The sequence below is a fragment of the Eschrichtius robustus genome, chromosome 13 (assembly GCF_028021215.1).
Source record: "Eschrichtius robustus isolate mEscRob2 chromosome 13, mEscRob2.pri, whole genome shotgun sequence".
NCBI classification, from domain to species: domain Eukaryota; kingdom Metazoa; phylum Chordata; class Mammalia; order Artiodactyla; family Eschrichtiidae; genus Eschrichtius; species Eschrichtius robustus.
In genome coordinates, this window is record NC_090836.1 from 44,042,269 (window position 1) to 44,063,014 (window position 20,746).

The following is a 20,746-nucleotide window of genomic DNA, read 5'->3' on the forward strand; positions in this document are numbered from 1 at the left end:
TGAGAGGCAGGGGTGGCACCCGTAAATCTTGGATGTTACTAACCTGAGCTTACTGGCCTCAGTTTACTCATTTGTAAAAGGTGGAAATAATCGCAGCTGCTTCATGGGGTTGTTATGCAAAGCACTGAGACTAGTTTCGGTCGCGGAGAAAGCCTCTGGGAAACAGGCCTGGCTCGTGGATGGGGCCTGCACCTGGAGGCTGATTCATCCAGGGATAAGAGCACCGGCTTTGGCTGTAAGTTCCTAACCTGGGGTGATGGCCTCTGATTCGGCTTCCACATCTGTAACACAGGGAGGAGGGCATTCCCCACCTCACCTGGCTGCTGGGATTGCGAGAGTGTGGGTGTGGTGCTCACCGTAGGGCTGGGTACAAGGCAGCTCAGGATGGTGATAGCAGCTATCATTACCCAGTATAAGTTTTTTTCCCATCCCCATTTTCAATATTTCTCCCCACGCGTCTAGCACCCTCTTGGCAGGAAAACTGTTCTGAGGTCCCTACCTGTGCCCAAATACCCCCATGTAGGTTCTCCAACCCCCAAGCCCATCAGATGCTTAGCTGGCTTAAAATGCAAATTCCTAGGGACTTCCCTGGCGGTGCAGTGGTTAAGAATCCGCCTGCCAATGCAGGGGACACGGATTCGAGCCCTGGTCCAGGAAGATCCCACGTGCCGCGGAGCAAGTAAGCCTGTGCGCCACAACTACTGAGCTTGCGTGCCACAACTACTGAGCCCACGTGCCACAACTACTGAAGCCCGCACACCTAGAGCCCGTGCCCCGCAACAGGAGAAGCCACCGCAATGAGAAGCCCGCGCGCTGCAACGAAGAGTAGCCCCTGCTTGCCGCAACTAGAGAAAGCCTGCATGCAGCAACAAAGACCCAATGCAACCAAAAATAAATAAAATTGATTCTTTAAAAAAAAAAAAAAATTCCTAGGCTCTACCCCAAAGACTCGGATTTGACGGGGTGGGGCTCATGGAGCTCTACTTTTACCCAGCACCCAGGTGTTTGTGAGGCTGGAGGCCTGGAGGCCACTCTTTCGAGAAACATGAACGTAGCCCGACCCTAACCCGAGGCCCAAGGTAGCCACGTGGGGTCCGGCCCCTTTCCCTGCTCTCAGTGCCCTTCCAGCCTCATGACCCAGGAGGGCCCTTGGCCCAGGACCCCTGAACCTCTACCTCCACAGCCCCTAGGAACTGGCTGGATGAGGGCAGCCCCTGCTGGATGGAAGTCGAACAAAATAGGGCTCTGCTCTGCAGTAGGACCGAATCAAGGGCCTTCCCTGGTACTCCAGCCCCAGTCTGCAGGTTCCCCAAGGAGTCCCCAGCCACCTGCCCTTGCTCAGGTTCTGTTCTGAAGGGTCCATGTGGGGTGGACTGGGGAGTCCTGGGCCGTGTGCATGATGACTGCCACGGCCAGCAGTGTGTGGACTTCCAAGCGTGCATCCCTGGCACCCCCGCCAGAGCTCGTGAGTGAGCCTGCATCACAGCACCAGCACCTGGCAAGGTGGGGCTAGGGGTGGGGTGGTGGTTGGGAGATCTGCTTCTGTTCTCAGCCCTGCCCCCAGGTCCACGCTGCTCTCTGAGAAGCCCCTCACTGAGCCTTGGTTTCCTGTCTGTTCCACGCGGAGGTGAGTCTGGTGGCAGTACTCTGGTTAGGAGCAGAGCTTGCTGGGAAGTCCCCCACCAGCTGTGGCTGGACTGAGTCCCTCTCCCTTTGGATCACTCTTTGGCAAAGACAGGGCAGGCCCCTGGGGAAGGCAAAAGGTGTTTGAGGAGGGGCCAGGGGTCGGGAATGGGCCGGGGCAGTGGAGAATCTTGGTCCCTATAGATATCTAGGCCCCATAGTGATGACAGTAGCTACCCCATATTATGCTTTATCGTCCACCAAGTTCTTTTCACGTGATATTTGTTATTTCTAGCCCTCGATACCGCACTGTAAGGAAAGCGTGCAACACAGCAGAGTGGTAAAGAGCGAGGACTCCAGAACCAGACTACCCGGCTTTAAATCTTGGCTCCAGCTCTTCCTAGCTGTGCAATTTTGGGCAAGTCACTTTACCTTTCTGTGCCTCAGTGTTTTCATCTATAAATGGGGAAATTAGTTGTACCTATTTCACAAAGTTGCTAATAGTGATTACATGAATGAATGTATACAAACTGTTTCCAACAGTGCCTGCCATGTAGCAGGCACCCCATAAATAATAGCTATTGTTTTTACCAAAGAGGAGAATTTATTTCAGAGGAAAGGAAATGACTTTCCCAAGGTCACTTGACTTCTGAGTGGCTGAGCTGGATGGGTCTAACTACTTAACCACTAGGTCTCCCTGTCCCTGTAAATGAAAGAAGCTCCATGGATGGTGGCTCCTTTCCAGGACGCTGGCGATTGGGGTACGGGGTGGGGGGCTGATTTCTCCAGCCCTGCCCTGCCCTGCCCCTCCCTGCCCTGCCCAAGGGCTGGAGCCTGCAGGCAGGCCTTTTCTTTCCAACCAGCAACTGGAAGAACTGGCCTCTGACTCTTGCTAGGGGCCAGGAGGGCGAACAAGGGGGCATTGAGCCTGGTGGGGCCTCACAATGGCCGCTCTGTCCCTGTGGCCCGGGGGCTGGGCCGTTTCCGTCGGGGACAATAGTCAAAAGGCAGTGACGCCGGCAGGGCCTGGAATCCCAGGCGGGATTTTCCAAGGCCTCAAACCCCGCTGTTTGTCCTCACAGGAGACCCAGGAAGCCTAGCTGCCTGTCTCCCCACACCCCACCCACGCAGGGCCCTGTGCCTAGAGGCCCTGGCCCCCTCCCCAGTCTGGAGGTGGCTCGGTGACTGGGGCCATAGCTCTGAGGTCTGGGCTCTGAGCAGGGGCCAATGGCCCTTCACTGGGGCCTGGGATGGGGGAAGCCGTCCTACACCCAGACGTGGTTATGGAGCTAGGTGGTGAGGGTCGGCCTCAAGGAAGTCGAGAAGCTTCTGAAGGTCACAGGCAACCAGCCGGTACTTGAGCTGTACGATACCGCACGGTTGCTCTGAGTGTCCGTGCGCCGGGCTGGGTGGCAGCCGGCTCTGTGGCCGCAGAGGGAAGCCTGTGACAGCCTGTCAGAGGTGGCAGGCTGCTGTGCGGTGGCTGGACGGTCCGCAGGTCTAGCGATGTCCTTCCGTGGCCGTGAGGCAGCTGTGTTGGGCCTGTTCCGGCTGAGGGCACTGCTGGGTCCCCTCACGTGAGAGCTGGGGCTGAGGATTCCCAGCGTGTTTTAGCTTAAATCTGGATGAGCTCCAGCCCCGCCGAGCCCCTGACTTTAGCAGTGACCCCAGGGCTGCTGGGCCTTCTCAGAACATGAGGCTGAAGGGATGCGCCGCCGTCCGTCCGCCTTGCCTCCCTGTCCGGGCCTGGCCTTGCAGCCCCACAGCTCAGCCGGCGGCTGCTCTGCTCTCCCTGGAGCCCCAAACCGCTGCTCCTCCCTGCTTCAGCCTCAGGCCGCTGCCAGCCCTGCCCTGGCCCCCGGGCTGGGGGCTGTTTGGGTAAGGCCTAGGCTGCCTAGTGGGACTTGGAAACGTCCAGCCCCCTGTGGGAAGGGCAGGAAGGAGTGCAAGGCTGAGGAAACCCCCCTCCACCCCTTCAATATCCCCTTCCCCACACAGCTGGGGACATTCTGAGGGCGGGAGGCACATTCCAGGGTCCCCAGCTGGACTCGGAGGGCTCTGGGGCCCTGGAGGCTCTGGCCTCGGCGTCTGCCTCCCGTCCCCCACCCCTAGGCCCATGCTCCGGCCATCCTGCCCACCACCCTGGTTCCCCTTTGCCTCCTGCTGGGCCCTGACCCTGCCAGGCCAGGGGGCCACTTGAGGTCTCCTCAAGGTCTCACCCAGGTGCTGGCTCAGGACCATAAATCATGCCAGCTCGGCTGTGAGGGCCGGGGGTGGCAGCTGGGCTGGGGAGGGGAGTGCAGGGGGGGCCTGTCTCAGTACATGCTGTGTTAGCAGGGAGCAGTGCCCAGCTGCGAGCCGGGCGGGCAGGGTGCTGACTGTCACTGCCCTAGTCAAGGAACATCAGAGGGAAAGGGCCGCCACCCGGGCTCCCGCCCAGCCTTGGGGTAGTCCAAGCAGCAGACCTGGACCCCATCCCAGGTAACTGGGGTACCATGAGGATAGCTACAGAGGTGACCCCACCCGATAGGAAACCTGGGACAGAAAAGCAGCCCCCCAGGAGTAGGTGGAGAGACTCCCGTACCAAGGGTGGGTAAACAGGCCTCTTCTTTTGCAAGGATAGCCTCGCAGAATCCTCTGCCCCAAAGAACAACAGATGTGCACACACTTCCCAAAGGAACAGAGGCACAGACCTCTCAGGAAGGAGAGATTGACCCCGTACCCCGGCAGGACACAGAAATAAAGCACCGCCCCAGCTTGGCCAGAGAGACAAACACGTAGATCTTCTCAGAGAAAGAGGCACACCACCCTTCCCCATCACAGAAGGACAGAGCCCCATGTATCCCAGGGGAAAGGGCAGCAGATGTGCCACCTCCCACCCAGCCCAGGTCTAGAGGCTGCCTGATGAGACTGGGCTGGGAGCCACCTCTTTCTCATGCTCTCTGCCGCTCTCTCATCCGCCCAGCCATTTCCTCTGCCTTGGAAGAGGTGGGGCTGGGAGTGACATCCAGAAAGGGTGGGAGGTGGAGCAACCCCTGCCCAGGATCCCAGGGGGCAGATGTCAGAAGGGGACAGCTGGTCCTCATCGCCCCTGTGGCTTGGCTCAGATTAGAGGGTCAGCAGGCAGAGTGCCGGCTACACAGCCAAGCTGGCCACTGTCAGGGGCCCCCAGCCTGACGTCAGTCCCACTCATTGTTGCTGCAGAGGCTTGAGTCACTCCCTGTGACGCACTGGGGTCAGCTCTGGAGTGGCTGGGGGTGGCCTGCAGGGCCAGCTTCAGGGCTCAGCTCTCCCCTGGGCGCACTAGGATGGGGCGGGGCCATCCGAGGCCACACTCGCCATGCGAAGCCAGCTGCCTACTCCCAAGGTCTTGGGTTGGCCTTCGAGGTCCCTCCACAAAGCCTTTGCTGCAGACGTGCCTCAGAAGGCCTTCGCCAGTCGCCTGTCTGACTGGCTGGCCGTGACTCTGGCTGAGAAGTCAGCTCCCTCTGTCCTGGCCTGTCCTGCCTCGGAACTCTCAGTTCCCACTCTCAGCCCTCAGTGAGACCTCTTTCTCCAGCTCTTTTCTGTCTCCTTCTCCAGGAAGCCTCCCCAGCATAATTCCCTGTAGCCCCACTTCTTCGTGGAATTGCCAAGCCCCCTTCTTGTCCATCTCCTCAGGTTGCTGTTGTGTGCTCTCTGCAGTCGTCCTGGTTTTCCACTGGTGCCCAGTCACCTCCCAGCTTGCTGAGAGCAGGGCTTGGGACTCCCCTTCACTCTGAATGTGTCACTTTCTATTCCAGGCCACAGGCATCTTTCTGGGATGACAGCAGTGGCTTCCATCCTGGCCCCTTCTGGCCCCTGCAAAACCTGCTGCCATTTTTCATACCATTGGTTGTGTTTTCTCACCCAGGTACAACTTCTGGTCCATTTCCTCTGTGAGACTCTGAGTTCCTGGAGGGCCAGGATTGTGACTTGTCCCCCTTGGTAGGACATCGGCCTGGCATGGGGACAGTTACACAGGTGTGGCATGATTGAATGATTCCATCTGGGCCATCAGGAGTAGTGGCATAGGATGGGAGAATTCATTCCACACAGCCTCATTTTTTTGGGCTGAGACCACCCTGCTGTGTGTAGGACTCAGGGTCAGAGTTGCAATGAGAATGGCCCTGTAAGGATTCAGGGAGGTACGAGGAGGCAAGGACTGGCCAGTGTCTGGATGTGAGATAAGATAGGTGAGGGGGCTCAGGCAGGAAAGGCTCCAGGGACAAGGTGAGGTGTGGAGGGAGGAGAGTGGGTAAAAAGACTGGCAGAATGAGGAAAGAGTAGCTGTGTGGCTTTGGCAAGTGTATTAGTCAGGGTTTTCCAGAGAAAGAGATCCAATAGGATGTGTATATATAGAAAGAGATATATTATGAGGAATTGGCTCATGTGATTATGGGAGCTGACAGGTCCCAAGATCTACAGTCAGCAAGCTGGAGATCCAGGAGAGCCGATGGTGCGATTCCAAATGCGGGCAGGCTCGAGGCCCAGGAGGAGCAGATAGTTCACTTCAAGTCTGATGTCCCATCTTGAAAGCAGTCAGGGAGGGTCAGAACCTTTTATTCTCTTCAGGCCTTCAACTGATTGGATGGGGCCCACCCTCCTTAGGGAAGGTAATCTGCTTTACTAAGTCTGCATTCAAATGTTAATCTCTTCCAGAAAGACCCTCAAAGACACACTCAGAATAATGTTTGACCAAATGTCTGGGCACTCTGTGGCACAGTCGAGTTGAGACATAACATTAGCCGTCACAGCACATCACTACATATCACTGAGCCTCAGTTTCATTATCTGTAAATTGGGGGGAACCTGTATTTACTTTCAAAGGCAGTTGGAGAAATCAACACACTAGTGCATGTGAAGTGCTGGTGTGGTACCTTGGAAAGCTCGGTGACTGGCAGTGGTGATGATGGGGATGTCAGGACAGTGGCAGTGAAGGGCCCTGAGATGAGTGTGTCAGGGGACAGAGAGCGGTCATTCACTCCCCTCACTCACTGGCAGTCTCTGGAAGTTAGGCTCTGTTTTTTTTTTTTTGGTCACAGGGCATGCAGGGTCTTAGTTCCCCCACCAGCGATCGAACCCGCGCCCCTTGCGGTGGAAGTGGGGAGTCTTAACCACTGGGGCGCCAGGGAAGTCTCTAGGCTCTGTTTCTTCCCCCTCCCCGGGGCTGGTTCTAACCTCCCTGGGTCCCCCTCCTTTGGCTCCTTACAGATCCTCCCCTCTCAATATTTCATCCTGATTCCCTTCTGGTTAAGTCCAGGCTCTAGAAGAGGATGCTGGTCTGTAAAGCAGGCAGCTTTCTCCTTCCCCAGACCCCATTTATAGAGGAGAGAATCAGAATGGATGAATGACATCAAGAGGCAGACACAGAGGCAATGGCACAATTACAAGCTTTACAAGAAATGTCACCAGATCCGTCATGGCAGAGCACCAAGAAGTGCTCCTGTGTGAAGATGACGGAGTAAGGTTAAGCCCCTTTGTCCAGCATCTTTGTGGGGTCGGGGATCTTGTCTATCATGCACATTGAACAAGCTAAAGTTTTGCCATTCACTCAGAACACTGGTGTGAGCTCATCTCCAGGGCACCTCTCCAAATGGCATGCCCCTCATCTTGGGGGATCGATGCCCCTTCCAGTACTCTGAGCCCAGACTTGGGGCTCCGTTCCAGGGGTGGCTCGCCGCCGATGACTACTCTCGGCCAAGGGAGGCAGCACAGAGCCCATCAGGCCCCTCCTTCCCTCTAATCTCTATGGCGGAAGTGAGTTGTTCCAGCCGAAACACAACATCCTCGGTGGTGGGAGTGAATGGACTCGTCCAAATGAGGGCGATACTTCTTACCATCAAATCTTAAAAGCCGACAGATAATCCAGAAAAAGGTAGCTTTCAAATTATAGAGCAGCGTATGAGTCTGTTTGTCCTCTGGAGTGGAGGTAGAACTATCTGGGTAGCTGCACTAGTGTCAGGGCTCGGCCAGCCTTGCTCGCGCCCCCGCCGGAGGCCGATGGAGCAGGTGGGACCGGCCAGGCTCGCAGAGGAGGGTCAGGGCTTCCGGCGCCGGCACCGCCTCCTGCCGAGGTGATCTGGCGCCCGCGGGGAGGGTGGTTGCGTGGCCCGAAGGTCCAGGACGGCGATTCGGGGAGGTGGGGGACCGTTCTAGCCTAGTGCCCCTCTTCTTCTGTGCGAGCGCGGGCGCGCCTCGAACTCCCGGGACCGGCCAGGCTGGGCGCGGGGCGCCGCTCCCGAGACCTGGAGGAGTCCGCTCCTCCCGCGTAGCCCTGGACCGTGGAGGTTCGCCGGGACTGGTGGCTGGAGAAACGTGACTCGGACGGGAAGTGCTTCCTGCGTCCGGCCGGGGTTTCTTGATGCGGAGCCGAATAACTGTGTGTTTTTGCGTTCAGCCCATTTCTTGCGGCTCATCGGGCGCGCGGAGTTTGCGGCGTACCTGCGGAGATCGCACCTGCGGAGGGCGTACCTGCGCCTGAGGAGGAGGAAGGGCAAGATCCAGCCTGAGGGACCCGCGCTCCAGCCTCTCCGCATAAGGTGAGGATGAGGGTACCCTGGGCTCCGGCCTGACTCAGAGAAGGCATCAGTCAGCCTCTGCCCCTGTGCTCTGCAGATCTGGGCCTTGGGGACACCGAAGGGACGAGACTTCCCAGGCCCTGCCTTGGAGAAGTCCCCTGCTCACCGGGGTCGGGGGTGAGGGAGCAGACAAGCTCATCACAGACGAAAGGTGGCCGCGTTGGGAAGGAGGCTGAGGTTGGTTAGTATTGACTTCCTGAAGAAGTGGAGTCTAGAGTAGCGCTGAGAATGAGGGAAGAGCCTGGGTTTGGGGCAAAAGTGAAGAGATGGATGGCCTGTTTGATGGTTTGCAGGGGATACAAGAGGGGGTTTTTGGAAGAAAGGGGAGCTGGACCAGAGCTGGGAATCTTTAAGTGGAAATTGCTGGATGGAGTTAGACTAGAGAACCAACCCAGCAACAATTCCTGCATCAGGATGAATTGAGCAGTCACTTTGTAGTAGGAATCAGGTATACTGAGATTCCAGTGATGACTAGGATACAGTCCCTGCCCTCAAGGAATTGTCTGCCTAGTTGGAGAGATCAGTCAAGATTAACACCTGTGAAAAGATAACTGATAATACAGGTAGTCCTGGGCTGATTGCCAAGCGAGAGGCAGAGCCAGCTTGATCTCTCAGCAGTCCATGGACTGCTGCCCTGTCTTCAGGGACAAAGAGACAGACCAGTACACTTTGAAGAGAGCTGCCAGACCTGAGGATATAAGATGTGATGTCAAGCTGGCATGTTTATGGGGACTGGAGACCTTTAATCTGTAGATGGCGGGGGGGGGGGGGCGGTAAGGGGGTGATGGAAGAGTTGCCTTTAAATATCCGAAAGGCTCCTTTGTGGAAAAAGGGTGAGACTTATTCTGTGTGTGGCTCTTGATATCAAAACTAAGCTTAGTGGTTTGAAGCACTAAGAGACAGATTCCTTCCATAGAGGGAATCACTGCATAGAGCTTTGAAAAGACGGAATGGCCTGCTGGGAGAGGTAGTGAATTCTCTGTCAGGGGAGGTGTGTAGGCTGAACCCTCTCAGCTAAGAAATTTGACTGATCCCTCTCGTGCTGGGCTCATATTCAGTTACTGATGAAGTTCTGGTTCTCAAGTCTGTTCTTTTTTTTTTAATTTTTAAAATTTATTTTTTTATTTTTGGCTATGTTGGGTCTTCTTTGTTGCGTGCGGGCTTTCTCTAGTTGTGGCGAGCAGGGGCTACACTTGGTTGCGGTGCGTGGGCTTCTCATTGTGGTGGCTTCTCTTGTTGTGGAGCACGGGCTCTAGGCGCATGGGCTTCAGTAGTTGTGGCGCACGGGCTCGGTAGTTGTGTATCGCAGGCTCTAGAGCACAGGCTCAGTAGTTGTGGCGCACGGGCTTCATTGCTCCGCGGCACGTGGGATCTTCCCGGACCAGGGCTTGAACCCGTGTCCCCTGCATTGGCAGGCGGATTCTTAACCACTGTGCCACCAGAGAAGCCCTCAAGTCTCTTCTTTCCTTCCCACTCCCTCTACCAGTCCTGTCCTGTAGCCTTGCGTCATCTCTCATCAATGACAATGAAATAATTACAGCAGCTAATACTACTTGTCAGGAACTGCTTTAAGTGCTTTACAGATACTTACTCATCCTGTCCTTGAGACGACCCTTTCAAGGTAGCTATTGTGAATATGCCCTTTTTATGGATTGGGGAAACTGAGGCACATAGGGGTGAGGCAGCTTGCCCAAGATCACACAGTGAGCAGTTGGCAGAGCTGGGGTTCCAACGCAGGCCGTCTGGCTTTAGAGTCACTGCTCTTAACCACTATTCTACTGTGTTTTACATGTGTTACTTTATTTAATCCTCATAACGATCCAAATTTACAGATAAGAAAATAGACTCAGAGGTTGAATGATTTGCTTAAGGTCACAGAGCAAGATATAGGAGAGCTGGGATTCAGACCCAGGCCCTCTGGACGTGAAAACCCCACACTCTGTACTTCACTCTCCCGTATCCCATTGCACTGTCTCTGTGTCACTGCTGTAGTGGCCTCTAACTGGACTCCTTGCCCAGCCCTTTCTGCCTTAAATTGGCGAGTTTTTACCTCAGTCTGTGGATGGAAACGTGAGACTTGGTGTGTAGGTGTCAGCCAGGTTTTCAAGTCCAGTCTTCTTAGCTTTCACTGACTTCTCAGAGCAGTCTGTGACCCCAAAATAGTGACGAGCCATTCTTTGCTTGTCAACCAGAGTTAACTTTCTGATGCACAGATTCAGTGTCGGACAGTGATGCATTGACTCTTCACTGCCCTCGGGACAGAGTCCAGATGCCTTAATCTGGTCATTCAAGATCCCAGGAAATCAGATTCCAATCTTCCTTTTCTTCTTATTCCCACCGTGTAGTCTCACCACTCCGGTAATGTTTACCTGCCTGTCTCTCCTCCATCCTGGCAGCTTCTCAAGGGCAGGGGCTGACAGGTGTTGCACAGTGAGCATTTGCTGTAAACCGCACTGCATACCGTCATGGAATTCAGGCCTGGGCTGGTTGTTTGGGCTGGTAACTTTGAGGCTCTCCCCTTCTCTGATGCCGAGAGTCTGTGATTCTCTGCCAGCACGTGCTGCGCAGTGCAGAGACGGGCTGCGGCGGCAGGGGCTGGGCTGGGCCTGGAAGGAAGTGAACAGGTGACACGCAGATCATGCAGAAGGTGTCCACATCTGATCCGGCTCCTTTTGCAGGGCGGTCCCCGGGTGGGGCGAAGCTCCCCCGTCTTTACTCTCGTCCCCGACCCCGGCGTGGGCCACCGGCTGCAAGATGAACTGTCGCTCGGAGGTGCTGGAGGTGTCGGTGGAGGGGCGGCAGGTGGAGGAGGCCATGCTGGCGGTGCTGCACACGGTGCTCCTGCACCGCAGCACCGGCAAGTTCCACTACAAGAAGGAGGGCACCTACTCCATCGGCACCGTGGGCACCCAGGACGTTGACTGCGACTTCATCGACTTCACCTACGTGCGCGTCTCCTCTGAGGAGCTGGACCGCGCCCTGCGCAAGGTCGTCGGGGAGTTCAGGGTAAGGTGGGGCGCAGTGGGCGGCAGGTGGCCCCTGAGTGTCGTCCCCGCCCCGCCCCGGCTTGCTGCTGGAACAGCTTGCCCTTCCTGGGGGTACTTGTCGGGTTCTTTCAGGTTCTAAGGAACAGGCACTTTCAGAGCTTCTGTGGGTGAGGAGGGCTTGGTGGGGGGCGGGGAGGTGAGGGGACCTCGTAAAAATACAAGGCAGCAGAGCAGGAAGCCCTCGTAGCATTGGCGGTCAGGGCCCCTGGGGTGATCATTGCCCCTGTGCTCTTGACCTTCTCTCTGACCCTGCAGCTCTCTCTACTGATGGCCCTCTGCTTCTGCTTCCGCATTTGGGCCTTTCTTATGTGAAACTCCCTGAGAGGGAGGGTTGCTGGGCTCAGGCAGTGGGCATCCAAGTGGAGTGTCTCTTGGGCAGCGTGGCACGTGTCTGTGTGTGCCTGTAGGGGCGAGGGGAAAGGTGGAAGGGACACGGCAGTCTGCTAATGTTGGTCACCTCAGGGTGGGAATGGAGCCGTGATTTTTATTTTGTCTTCATTCAGTGTTGCAGTGTTTCACTATTTCAGTGAGTGCATATTTTTATAACCAAGGGAACCAAGGGAATTTCTCTTTTATAACCAAGGGAACCAAGGGAACCAAGGGAATTTATAACCAAGTAACCAAGGGAATTTCTCTTAAGGTGTTCCCTGAGGTCAGAGGAGGAGGGTTGTCTGTCTGACTTCCATTCCACAGAGGTGTGATCCTTGCAGGGGGTGGACCCTCTCCCAGGCCACAGTGGGCTCCCCACCCCCATCCCTCCAAGGCCAGAAAGGGCAAGTTCATAAGAGTTTCCCAGGGCCCCTTCAAAGGGAGGCAGCGGTACTCAGCCCTCTGTCCTCCAGATGCCTGTGAGTGGCACGTGGAACACAGTGGACTCGTAAGAGCACAGACTCTGGAGCCAGGCTCTACCACCCAGCAGGTGTGTGACCTTGGCCAAGTGAGTCCACTCCTCCCAGCCTCAGTTTCCCTGTGTGTAAACTTAGGATGAAAATTGTACCCACCTCATGGGGTATATATGCACCATGAGGAATAAATGAGTCAGATATGCCAAGTGCTTGACAGCCTGCACACAGGAAGCATTATAGAAGTGGCAGCTGTCATTACTGTCAGCTGAGGGCACACGAGCTTGGTTTGTTCGTGAAGGAGAGACTTACTCCTGATGGGCAGTTAAGGACTTGAGGGAGGCATCCTTACCTTCTGGGTCGGCCCTGACTCGGAAAGGTGCTTTAGGGTCTCGGCTGCACTAGGAGGAGGAGTGTGGGGTCGCCACACCCCACGGGGGGGGGACAGGCAGATTTATCGGACCAGGTGGCCCCATTGGCTTCTCAGAGGAGAAGAGGGAGAAGCTCCAGGTCTGGTCTGTCCTTCCCCTCCTGTCCCCCTTCGGTTCCTTGGCTTCTGTCTCTCTATTTAAGGATCACTGGGCTTTTCTTTAGAGGCTGTGAGTTTACGTCGTCATTGAGTGAATGAAGTAGGATTGTGCTTAATTGGCCTGGGGAGAAGGAGACGTTGGAGAGAAGGTGGTTTTGGAGAACCTTCTGAAGGATGGGGGCCAAAGGGGCGGGGTTGTGGAAGGAGAAGGAAGGCCCTTCTTGTAAAGTTGAAAGGCAAAGATTTTGAAATCTGGATTCAAACCCTGGCGCCGTCATCCACTGGCCTGGGACTTTGGCAGGGTGACTTGCCAGTGACTCTGAGCCTCATTCTGCCTCAGTAAAGTGGAGGTTACATACCTGCCGCACAGAGCTGTTGAGAGGGGCGAGCAGGATTGTGTGTGTAAAGCGCCTGGCCCAGAATATGTGCTTAAAGACATCACTTCTGAGCAAAGCTGGAGGAGTTGGGTGAGCACACAGATTTTGTTTGCTTGAACCATTCAGTTTTAGGCCGGCAGCTTGCTGTGGCACTTCACACGAATCCTTTACTCTCCGGGTCTCGTTCCCTGCCCTCCCCGAAGGACTAAAGAAGCTAGGAGAGCAGTTCCCTTGGGCATAGGAAGCAGGCCCTCACAGAGCGAGAACCCCTCGGAGGCTTTGGCTGCTCACTCTTGCTCCTCCTTCCCCAGGATGCTCTGCGAAACTCCGGGGGCGATGGGCTGGGGCAGATGTCCTTGGAGTTCTATCAGAAGAAGAAGTCTCGCTGGCCTTTCTCGGACGAGTGCATCCCCTGGGAAGTGTGGACGGTCAAGGTGCACGTGGTGGCCCTGGCCACGGAGCAGGAGCGGCAGATCTGCCGGGAGAAGGTGGGTGAGAAGCTCTGCGAGAAGATCATCAACATTGTGGAGGTGATGAACCGGCACGAGTACCTGCCCAAGATGCCCACGCAGTCGGAGGTGGACAACGTGTTTGACACAGGCTTGCGGGACGTGCAGCCCTATCTCTACAAGATCTCCTTCCAAATCACCGACGCCCTGGGCTCCTCCGTCACCACCACCATGCGCAGGCTCATCAAAGACACCCTGGCCCTCTAGGCCTCGCTGGGCCTTGGGCGCTCCTTGATGGCTTGCGGACCTTGGCTTCTGGGGATCGTACTGGTAGGCCCTGTTAGCCCTTGGGGCTCTGGAACCCGCTCCGGGTCTTTGATGAGACTTGGAAGGGCCACCCCTGGCTTCCTGTTGTGTGGTTGCCAGTCTCTGGTCATCCTTGTCACCTTCACTGATGGTCAAGTCCGGCCTACACTGTCTCTCCGCACCCCTGGTGGGGGTCCCCTTTCCTACACTGTACAGAAGAGCCGTCACTAGGATGGTGAATAAAGTCGAGAATGTGAGTTTGGGTTGAGCCATCTCTCCCTTGGCTGGTGTTCTGCCCTGAAACATTAACACTTTTATAGCAGACCTGCCAGGACACACGTGTGTGTTGAGGGCAGTATTCCAAGATGAGGGGAGTGGGTGGATGGGATTAAAGATAGATTAAAGCTGATTGATTTTGTACTTTGTTGGACATTCACATAAGCAGGTGTGACCATGGTCAGTCCCATGAATGAGGACACAGATGAGGATCTACTGCTTTCGGATATGACTGTGCTATTTCTCCTCCCTTCCTAAGGAAACTATGACATCCCTGCCTTCTATATTATCTGGTCTTCCTTCAGATGACCCCAAAGAATATCTCCTCTGTCTTCATAGAGCACACACAGGCCCCCACTTGCACCAGAAAGCTCATTTGATTTGGTGTTTCTCTCTCTGGAGAGAGGTTGGCCACCTTGAGACTGGTGTCCGGTAACACTTCTTCCAGTTTGGGCTGGCCCTCGCCAGTTGTTAGGACATTGGTAACTCACTCATTTCTAGGCAAGCATGCTCAAAATCAGTGAACTCCACTGTGTGCTTTTCATTGATTTAGTCTTCCATATTTTACAATGCTTTTTGTTACGTAGGTGCCAGTTCTAACCAAACTAAATGAGCAGTACATAAGCAGCTGTGCTAAGGGAGAAAGGGGCTGGGGGTCTTGTCCATGGTCCTGGAGCAGTTAGGTGCCAGGATGGCCAGGAAGTGTTTGCACGTTTTTCTCATTCCAGGCCACTCTTGGCCATGTGCTATTTCATGAGGGGTTTTCTGATGTCCTACCCTTGACTTCTGGGGCACTGGGGAGTTGGAGAACTCAGGAGGTTCTCAGGGGTTTGGAGATGGGGAAGGCCAATTCTCAGCAAGTCCTTGATGAGGTGTGACCCTAGCTGGCCTGCTGCAGTGTGGGGGACCTTCTTTTCCTCCTAGAGGCCATCAGCTCATCCCTTCTGGGGAGTTGGCTGAGTCAGGTGTTTGCCGACAGTGACTTTGTTTTAAACCGAGCTCAGGGTTGCTACAGGAGTTCTCAGGAGACCTGGGCGGGAGGATCTTTCCTCCATCCCAGCTTCCCCAGACTTTCTACTTTTTTGCAGCCAGGCTCTGCTCCAGTCTCCCACCCTGGCTTGGCTGTGGGACACCCAGTTGGCAGCAAGCTCCCCTTAGTGGGCAGTTCAGTAACATCTCCATCCCTTTTTGGTGGTGTGATTTCCCGGAGGTAGGGGACTGATGTACTCAGGGTCAGAACAGGAGCCCTGGTGACTCAAATCTATGCTTTCCCCTTGGTCTGTAACTCTCCTTGAGCTCTGGGGCCTGAGCAAAGGAATGGGGGCAGGCCTTAAAGTCCTCCTGCCCTCCGTCTCCCTCCCCTGGGACCAAGGAGGCACTGGCCTGCTTGTCCAGCCCCAGGAGGCTCCCAAGGGGATGATGCGCGATCAAGGCTATGATCACTAAGGGTCTAGAGGCTGCTCATTCGCCTCCTGTCCCAGTGGCCACCTGGGCCACCTAGCAGTATTGACCTTTTTGGCCCAGGGACAGAAAGCCCAGGAGTGGGGATGGCCCTTGTTTGTCCCGTGTCCCGCTCAGCGGGGGCAGCACGCTGCCAGCACCTGGGATGTGGTCTGGAAGATCTTTTCGGGATTCTGAGGGAGGGCTATCTCCTGACCTTTGCTAAGGGGGGAGGGAGAGTCCTGGGGACAGGACTCCTGGGTTTGGCCGGTTGGGTGCGTGCGTGGTTGTGTGGGCCTTTGGGCCGAGAAGTTAACAACCGGCCCTGGGATTCTGGGCCATAGCTACACTGGAGGAGCCCTTTGTCTAGAAAGGGCCTGAGCGCTCCGACGCAGGGGGTGGGGTCGCACGGCGCCTGGGATCCGCCCCTTGGGCCCCTCCCTGACGCGGCCGCCGCCCACCGGCCGGCCCCGGGCTCCCGCACATCTGGCGGTCCCCAGCACTTCTGGGCAGCCGGCGTGAAGCATGAACGGCTCGCAGGCGGACGTCACTGCCCGGGCCGCCTGGCTGAGCTCCTGTTGCAACCAGTCGGGGGTGCTGCCGGAGCCCCCCGAGGGGCCGCGCGCCGTGCAGGCGGCGGTGCTGGGCGTGCTGTCGCTGCTCGTGCTCTGCGGGCTCCTGTTCCTGGGCGCCGGCCTCCTGCTCCGCGCCCAGGGTCTGACGGCGCTGCTGGCCCGAGAGCTGCGCGCGTCCCGGGAGGGAGAGCCCGGCGGCGCCAGCGGAGGCGAGGATGACTCCTAAGGCGCGCCCGGCTGCGCTCGGGGGTCGCGGCCTCCCGGCGGCCCGCAGACTCCACGCCCGACTTCGAGGGAGCGGCCCCCAGCGCCAGACGGCTGCAGCGGGAAGCCCTCCGGCGATGCTGGCGCGCGCGCGCGCACACCGGTGAGAGCCCGCCCAGATGAGAGCCGCAGCGCCTCGGGACTGGGGGCGCAGGGGCTGGAAACCGTCGTACTGACCGGGCTCGCTGCGCTCAGCCACAGACCCAGCTCTTCAGCGACTCCCGTTCCAGCTCTGGAGGCCCACGGGGTGGGGCCGGTGGCTATCCCAGGGGTGCCGGGATCTGAGCGGAGAGGCTGCCCTTCCCTCTCTCTCCCCGTCGTCTCTCCGGCCCAGCGGCGCCCCGACCCACGGCCTTTTTCTAGGTCACTGTGTAACTGCGGGAGAGGGAGAAGCAGGGCGGATCAAAGAGGAGGGAGTCTGGAGGGGCCACAGTGTGCTGGGGAGCCCTTCTTCCCTGCACCCACGCCACCCCGCTTTGCGCCAGCCCCACCTAGTGCTAAGGCCCAACGTGGTGTCACCCCAGCACTGCCCATCCCACTGGGAGGCTGGGGAGAGCCATGGCCACAGGAACTCAGCCAACCCAGGCCCCCGGCTTCTGCTTCCTCCCGTCCTCTCCTTCAGGAAGCCTTTTCCCCGGAGAGGGGTTTTGGTATGATTCCTCACTGTGGCCTCCCTCTTGAGGCAGGGATGGGAGTGTGGATCGAGTTTTAGGGCAGAGCCAGGAGCCTGGATGACCCTGGGGGATGGGGAGGTGTGCTGGGGCCTCCTCCCCCCAGCCCCTGCTCAGGTGGGGGGACGTGTGTGGCCCAGAGCAAGGGGCTTTGGGGTGTGCGTGGGGGGGTAGGTGACAAGATTCTTAACAGCTGGGGGGCCTCAGGAGCGCGCTGCTCCAGGAAGCTGGGGCTGAGGGTTCCCAGCTGTAGGGGCTCCATCTGGCCGTCCTGCCTCTGTCTCTCCAAGGACAGGAACCATCTGGAGGGAAGGGCCTGGGTGGCCTAAAGACAAGGTAATTCTAGGCCAAGGCTGCCTTGGGCAGAGCCATAGGGGTTGGCGAGGGAAGCCTTCTGTGTCTGTCTCCTCTGTTCAGTGTTGTACCGAGGGATTCCCAGGTTTCTGTGGGTGGGGCTGTTCACCAGGGGTGCCTCTGACCTCTCTTGCCCCTCCCACTCTAAAGCCCCTCCCCTGCCTGCCAGGGCAGAGGCAGGGTCCCACCTTCCCTCTGAGAAGGGAGTGAGTGCTGGCGAGGAGGGGCCGATGAGGGGTGAGGGGCCGGAGTGGGCAGGGTGCAGCTGTGAAGCTGACGACGTGTGATCCCTGCGCAGAGCAGCCCAGGATTTGGTGCTAATCCCGGACAGCTGTGCCACAGTGGCCTTGCTGAGCTGTGGACTTCTCACCTCAGGCATGCTGATCCCACCCCCTTGGAGAGAGGGCTGGCCAGGTGTGTGTGTGTGTGTGTGTGTGTGTGTGTGTGTGTGTGTGTGTGTGTGTGTGTGTGACTGCTCCTGGCCTTAGGGTGGCAGGCCAGCCCGGGAACATTCCCCACCTCCCTTTGCTGTGTCCTGGGGGAGGGGCTGGAACTCCCTCTCTTTATTGTGTCCAGGTTCACCCACCCCCTTTCCCATAAGTTCTGCTGAATTTGCTGCATTTCCATCCTTTCTCGCATCTCCATACTATGCTCTTTTCTCCTTCCCCATCTGGGACAGCGTCTCCAGTTCTGCTGTGAACCCTTCATTTTACAAATGGGGACGCTCAGAGAGAAGAAAGTGACATGCTCAAGTGAATGACAGAGCGGGAACTGGACCCTGGGGCTCCTGCTTGATTCCGAGCTCAGGGGGTGGGGTGGCATCCCTGAGTGAGAAGGACCCCTTGGGTTGCCCTCTTTGCTCTGTCCTCTCTTTCCCTGATTCCTCACCACTCTTTGAGATGCTGATGCAAAATATGGCCTCTCTTCCCAAAAGAATGAACCTTCACACCACATTCGGCATATGGTTTCCGGTACTGGAACCTCAACTCCTCCTCTCCTGCTCTGTGTCCTCCTTCCCATCCTTACTTCCCAGCAGCCTTGCCAGATACCTTCTTGCTGCTGGGAATGGCCTTCCAGGTGCCTCAGCAACTCCCCAACCAGCTGGGCTAACCTTTCCTGGCCCGAACTTCAGAGTGGGGGTGAGCTCAGAGGGTCAGCTGGAATATATACACCTATGGAAAAAAAATCCAAGTGGACAGAGCAGAGGGATCGGAGGTCAAGGTGATGACTTGCGTTGGCCTTTGGGTTCAAGTCTGGCTGGTGTTAGAGGCGTAGAGAGATTTGATGGAGGGACGGACTGTGCCCCCAGCATCATGGTGTCTGCTCACACCCAGGCAGGGCTGGGGGTGTCCCGGTGGGGTGAGAGAAGAGGGGGTAGGCAAAAGGCTTTCTGCATCCAACTTCCTGCCTTTGCTGTCCCTTCAGCTCAGTGCTTGGGTAGCTGGCCCGTGGCATGTGCTGGAGACCTCAGCGTTCCTGGAGGAAGATACTGAGATGTTTGCTGTGGAACTCTGACCCTGGTCAAGGCTGTCAGACTGAGTGGGGAGGAAAAGAATTTAGAAAATTGGGAAATGGGTGCTGCTGTCAAGGCATTTCTCAGACTCCGGCTGGGAGGGAGAGGTGGGGGATGGCCATAGGTCTGAGTGCCGTGGAGTGAGGCCAGGCACCTGGTCACCAGCAAGATGGCCCATTAGCCTATGCTGTCCTTGATGGAAAGGCCGGGGCCACAGATGGGTGGACGTCTTGCCTTAACCTTCCTCCAGGCCCTGAGTCTCACTTTGAGCTGGAAAGGTCTGTCATTCCTTGGCTCCCTTCCCAGCAAAGACAGGGGGTGGCTGTCTGTTACAGATTCCCGAGCCTTGCGTGGTCTGTCTCCCAGAGAGCTCTCATTCCAGCGCACCGGCTGCACGGGGAACTCCTGCTACCTTTGATCCATGTGCGGTGCAGATGACAGCCTGGGAGAAACCTGGATTGTGCTGAGACCTCAACTTGGGATACTTGCACTCAGCTGCTGCCTCTGATCTGCTCCATCCAACCTCCTGAAATGCTCATGGTGTGGGTCTGGGAGGTCAGCGCTCCAGGAATGAATGGGCCCCCGGGCAACTGCTGTGTGTCCTGGACACTGAAGAGGCTACACCCCCAGGATGCTCAGTGCCCGCAGAGGCTGACCAGCCCCCTGCCTGCTGGGCCCTGTTCCATCTCTGATGCAGGGTGGCCGTGGTCTGACAAGCCAGTGACTTGTCCCTGCTGAGGGCTGTGGGTCACTGTCCCCCATTTGGAGGTCTTGGGTGCCCCAGCAATGCCCCATCACTGCCCTATCTCTTCCTTTGGCTTGTTATTAAATATGCTGGTAATGCAAGTTTGGGGTATACGGTCTATGTTTCCAGCTCCTGACTCTTGGCATTAGCGGTAACCCCCGGGCCCCGCTCCAGTTTGGACTGTTTCTGGCAGATCCTGAAATAGCAACCCCAGACATGGCCCCTCTCCCCTGGTCTCTCCTCAGTGCTGGCTATTCCCTTTCCACACCCAGATCCAAAGCTTTCCAAGGGTGGGTAGGAGTGGGGCAGTGACTCTCACGCCAACAATCGATTGCCCCCCTGTGGCCAGTGTGGGCAAGAACACGTCTTCATTCAGCTGACCTACTGACATCTGATCATAGTCTGGCCAGAGCTTGTGCCTCAGAAAAAGGGTGGATTTTGTGAGCGTGTGCACTGAATTCTACACTGTAAACCTTCATGAACCTCAGTATCTTCATCCGTAAAATGGAAGCAACAATGGCATGAGGATCAAATATATAGTGTGCTTGTCTGTAGATAAAAGGCTGTGATCATCATGTGACGTTGTTATTTTTTCCTCCGAACCTGGCCACCCCCAGAGAAAAGGTATAGAACCACCCACCACCCACCCTGTTCCTGGGAACACTCCGATTATTCATCTTTTCCGTGAGTGTTTATTGAGGGACTGCTCTGTGCCAGGCTGGCTCTGGGGCTGCGGATGAGATGAATGAGGCAGAGGCCCTGCCCTCAAGGAGCTCACAGTCCAGTAAAGAGTGATGCTTACAAGACGGAAGCTAACGCAGACAGTAAGAGGTGCCCAGCGTTGACAGAGCCAAGAGCAGAGCGTGACTGGCTCGGCTTGTAGAGGAAGGGGTAGTGAATGGGCATTCACGGAGCGAAGAAGGGGAGGAAGAACGTTCGGGGCAGAGGCGCAGTGGGGTGTGGGGCTGGTGGTACCCTAGAAGCAGGTAAGTAGAGCTGGCTGTGAAGGGACCTGAGACCAGAGGAGTGGTAGCCTGGACGGGAGTGGAATTTACCCTGGAGGCAGTGAGGGCTCTGGAGGGTTTTAAGCTGGGAAGTGACATGGTAAGATCTGGATCTTAGGGAATGGGGGGTAA

The 20,746-nt window shown here is 56.8% G+C and overlaps 2 protein-coding genes across 6 annotated transcripts; both read left to right on the forward strand.

The window, feature by feature from the left end:
- The first annotated feature begins 7,214 nt into the window (after positions 1-7,214).
- Positions 7,215-14,181, forward strand: ATG101 (autophagy related 101). 5 transcript variants are annotated; one of them, XM_068561491.1, is made up of 4 exons: positions 7,215-7,519; positions 8,042-8,183; positions 10,901-11,228; positions 13,329-14,181. In XM_068561491.1, exons 3-4 carry the CDS (start codon positions 10,977-10,979, stop codon positions 13,731-13,733), a joined length of 657 nt encoding a protein of 218 aa, XP_068417592.1. In that variant the 5' UTR covers positions 7,215-7,519; positions 8,042-8,183; positions 10,901-10,976; the 3' UTR covers positions 13,734-14,181. The 5 variants fall into 5 exon arrangements, with proteins under 5 accessions (XP_068417592.1, XP_068417594.1, XP_068417595.1 ...); XM_068561493.1 differs by lacking the exon at positions 7,215-7,519 and adding an exon at positions 7,634-7,653; XM_068561494.1 differs by lacking the exon at positions 7,215-7,519 and adding an exon at positions 7,691-7,718.
- Positions 14,182-15,594: 1,413 nt separating this feature from the next.
- Positions 15,595-20,161, forward strand: SMIM41 (small integral membrane protein 41). Its single transcript, XM_068560793.1, has 2 exons — positions 15,595-16,430; positions 19,201-20,161. The coding sequence occupies exon 1, from the start codon at positions 16,014-16,016 to the stop codon at positions 16,287-16,289; it is 276 nt and encodes a 91-aa protein (XP_068416894.1). The 5' UTR covers positions 15,595-16,013; the 3' UTR covers positions 16,290-16,430; positions 19,201-20,161.
- The last annotated feature ends 585 nt before the right edge of the window (positions 20,162-20,746 follow it).

Coding starts and splice junctions, on each gene's coding strand:
- ATG101 (XM_068561491.1), top strand. CDS start 10,977: ATGAACTGTCGCTCGGAGGTGCTGGAGGTGTCGGTGGAGGGGCGGCAG. Junction 11,229..13,328: donor AGGTCGTCGGGGAGTTCAGG/GTAAGGTGGGGC, acceptor CTCCTTCCCCAG/GATGCTCTGCGAAACTCCGG.
- SMIM41 (XM_068560793.1), top strand. CDS start 16,014: ATGAACGGCTCGCAGGCGGACGTCACTGCCCGGGCCGCCTGGCTGAGC.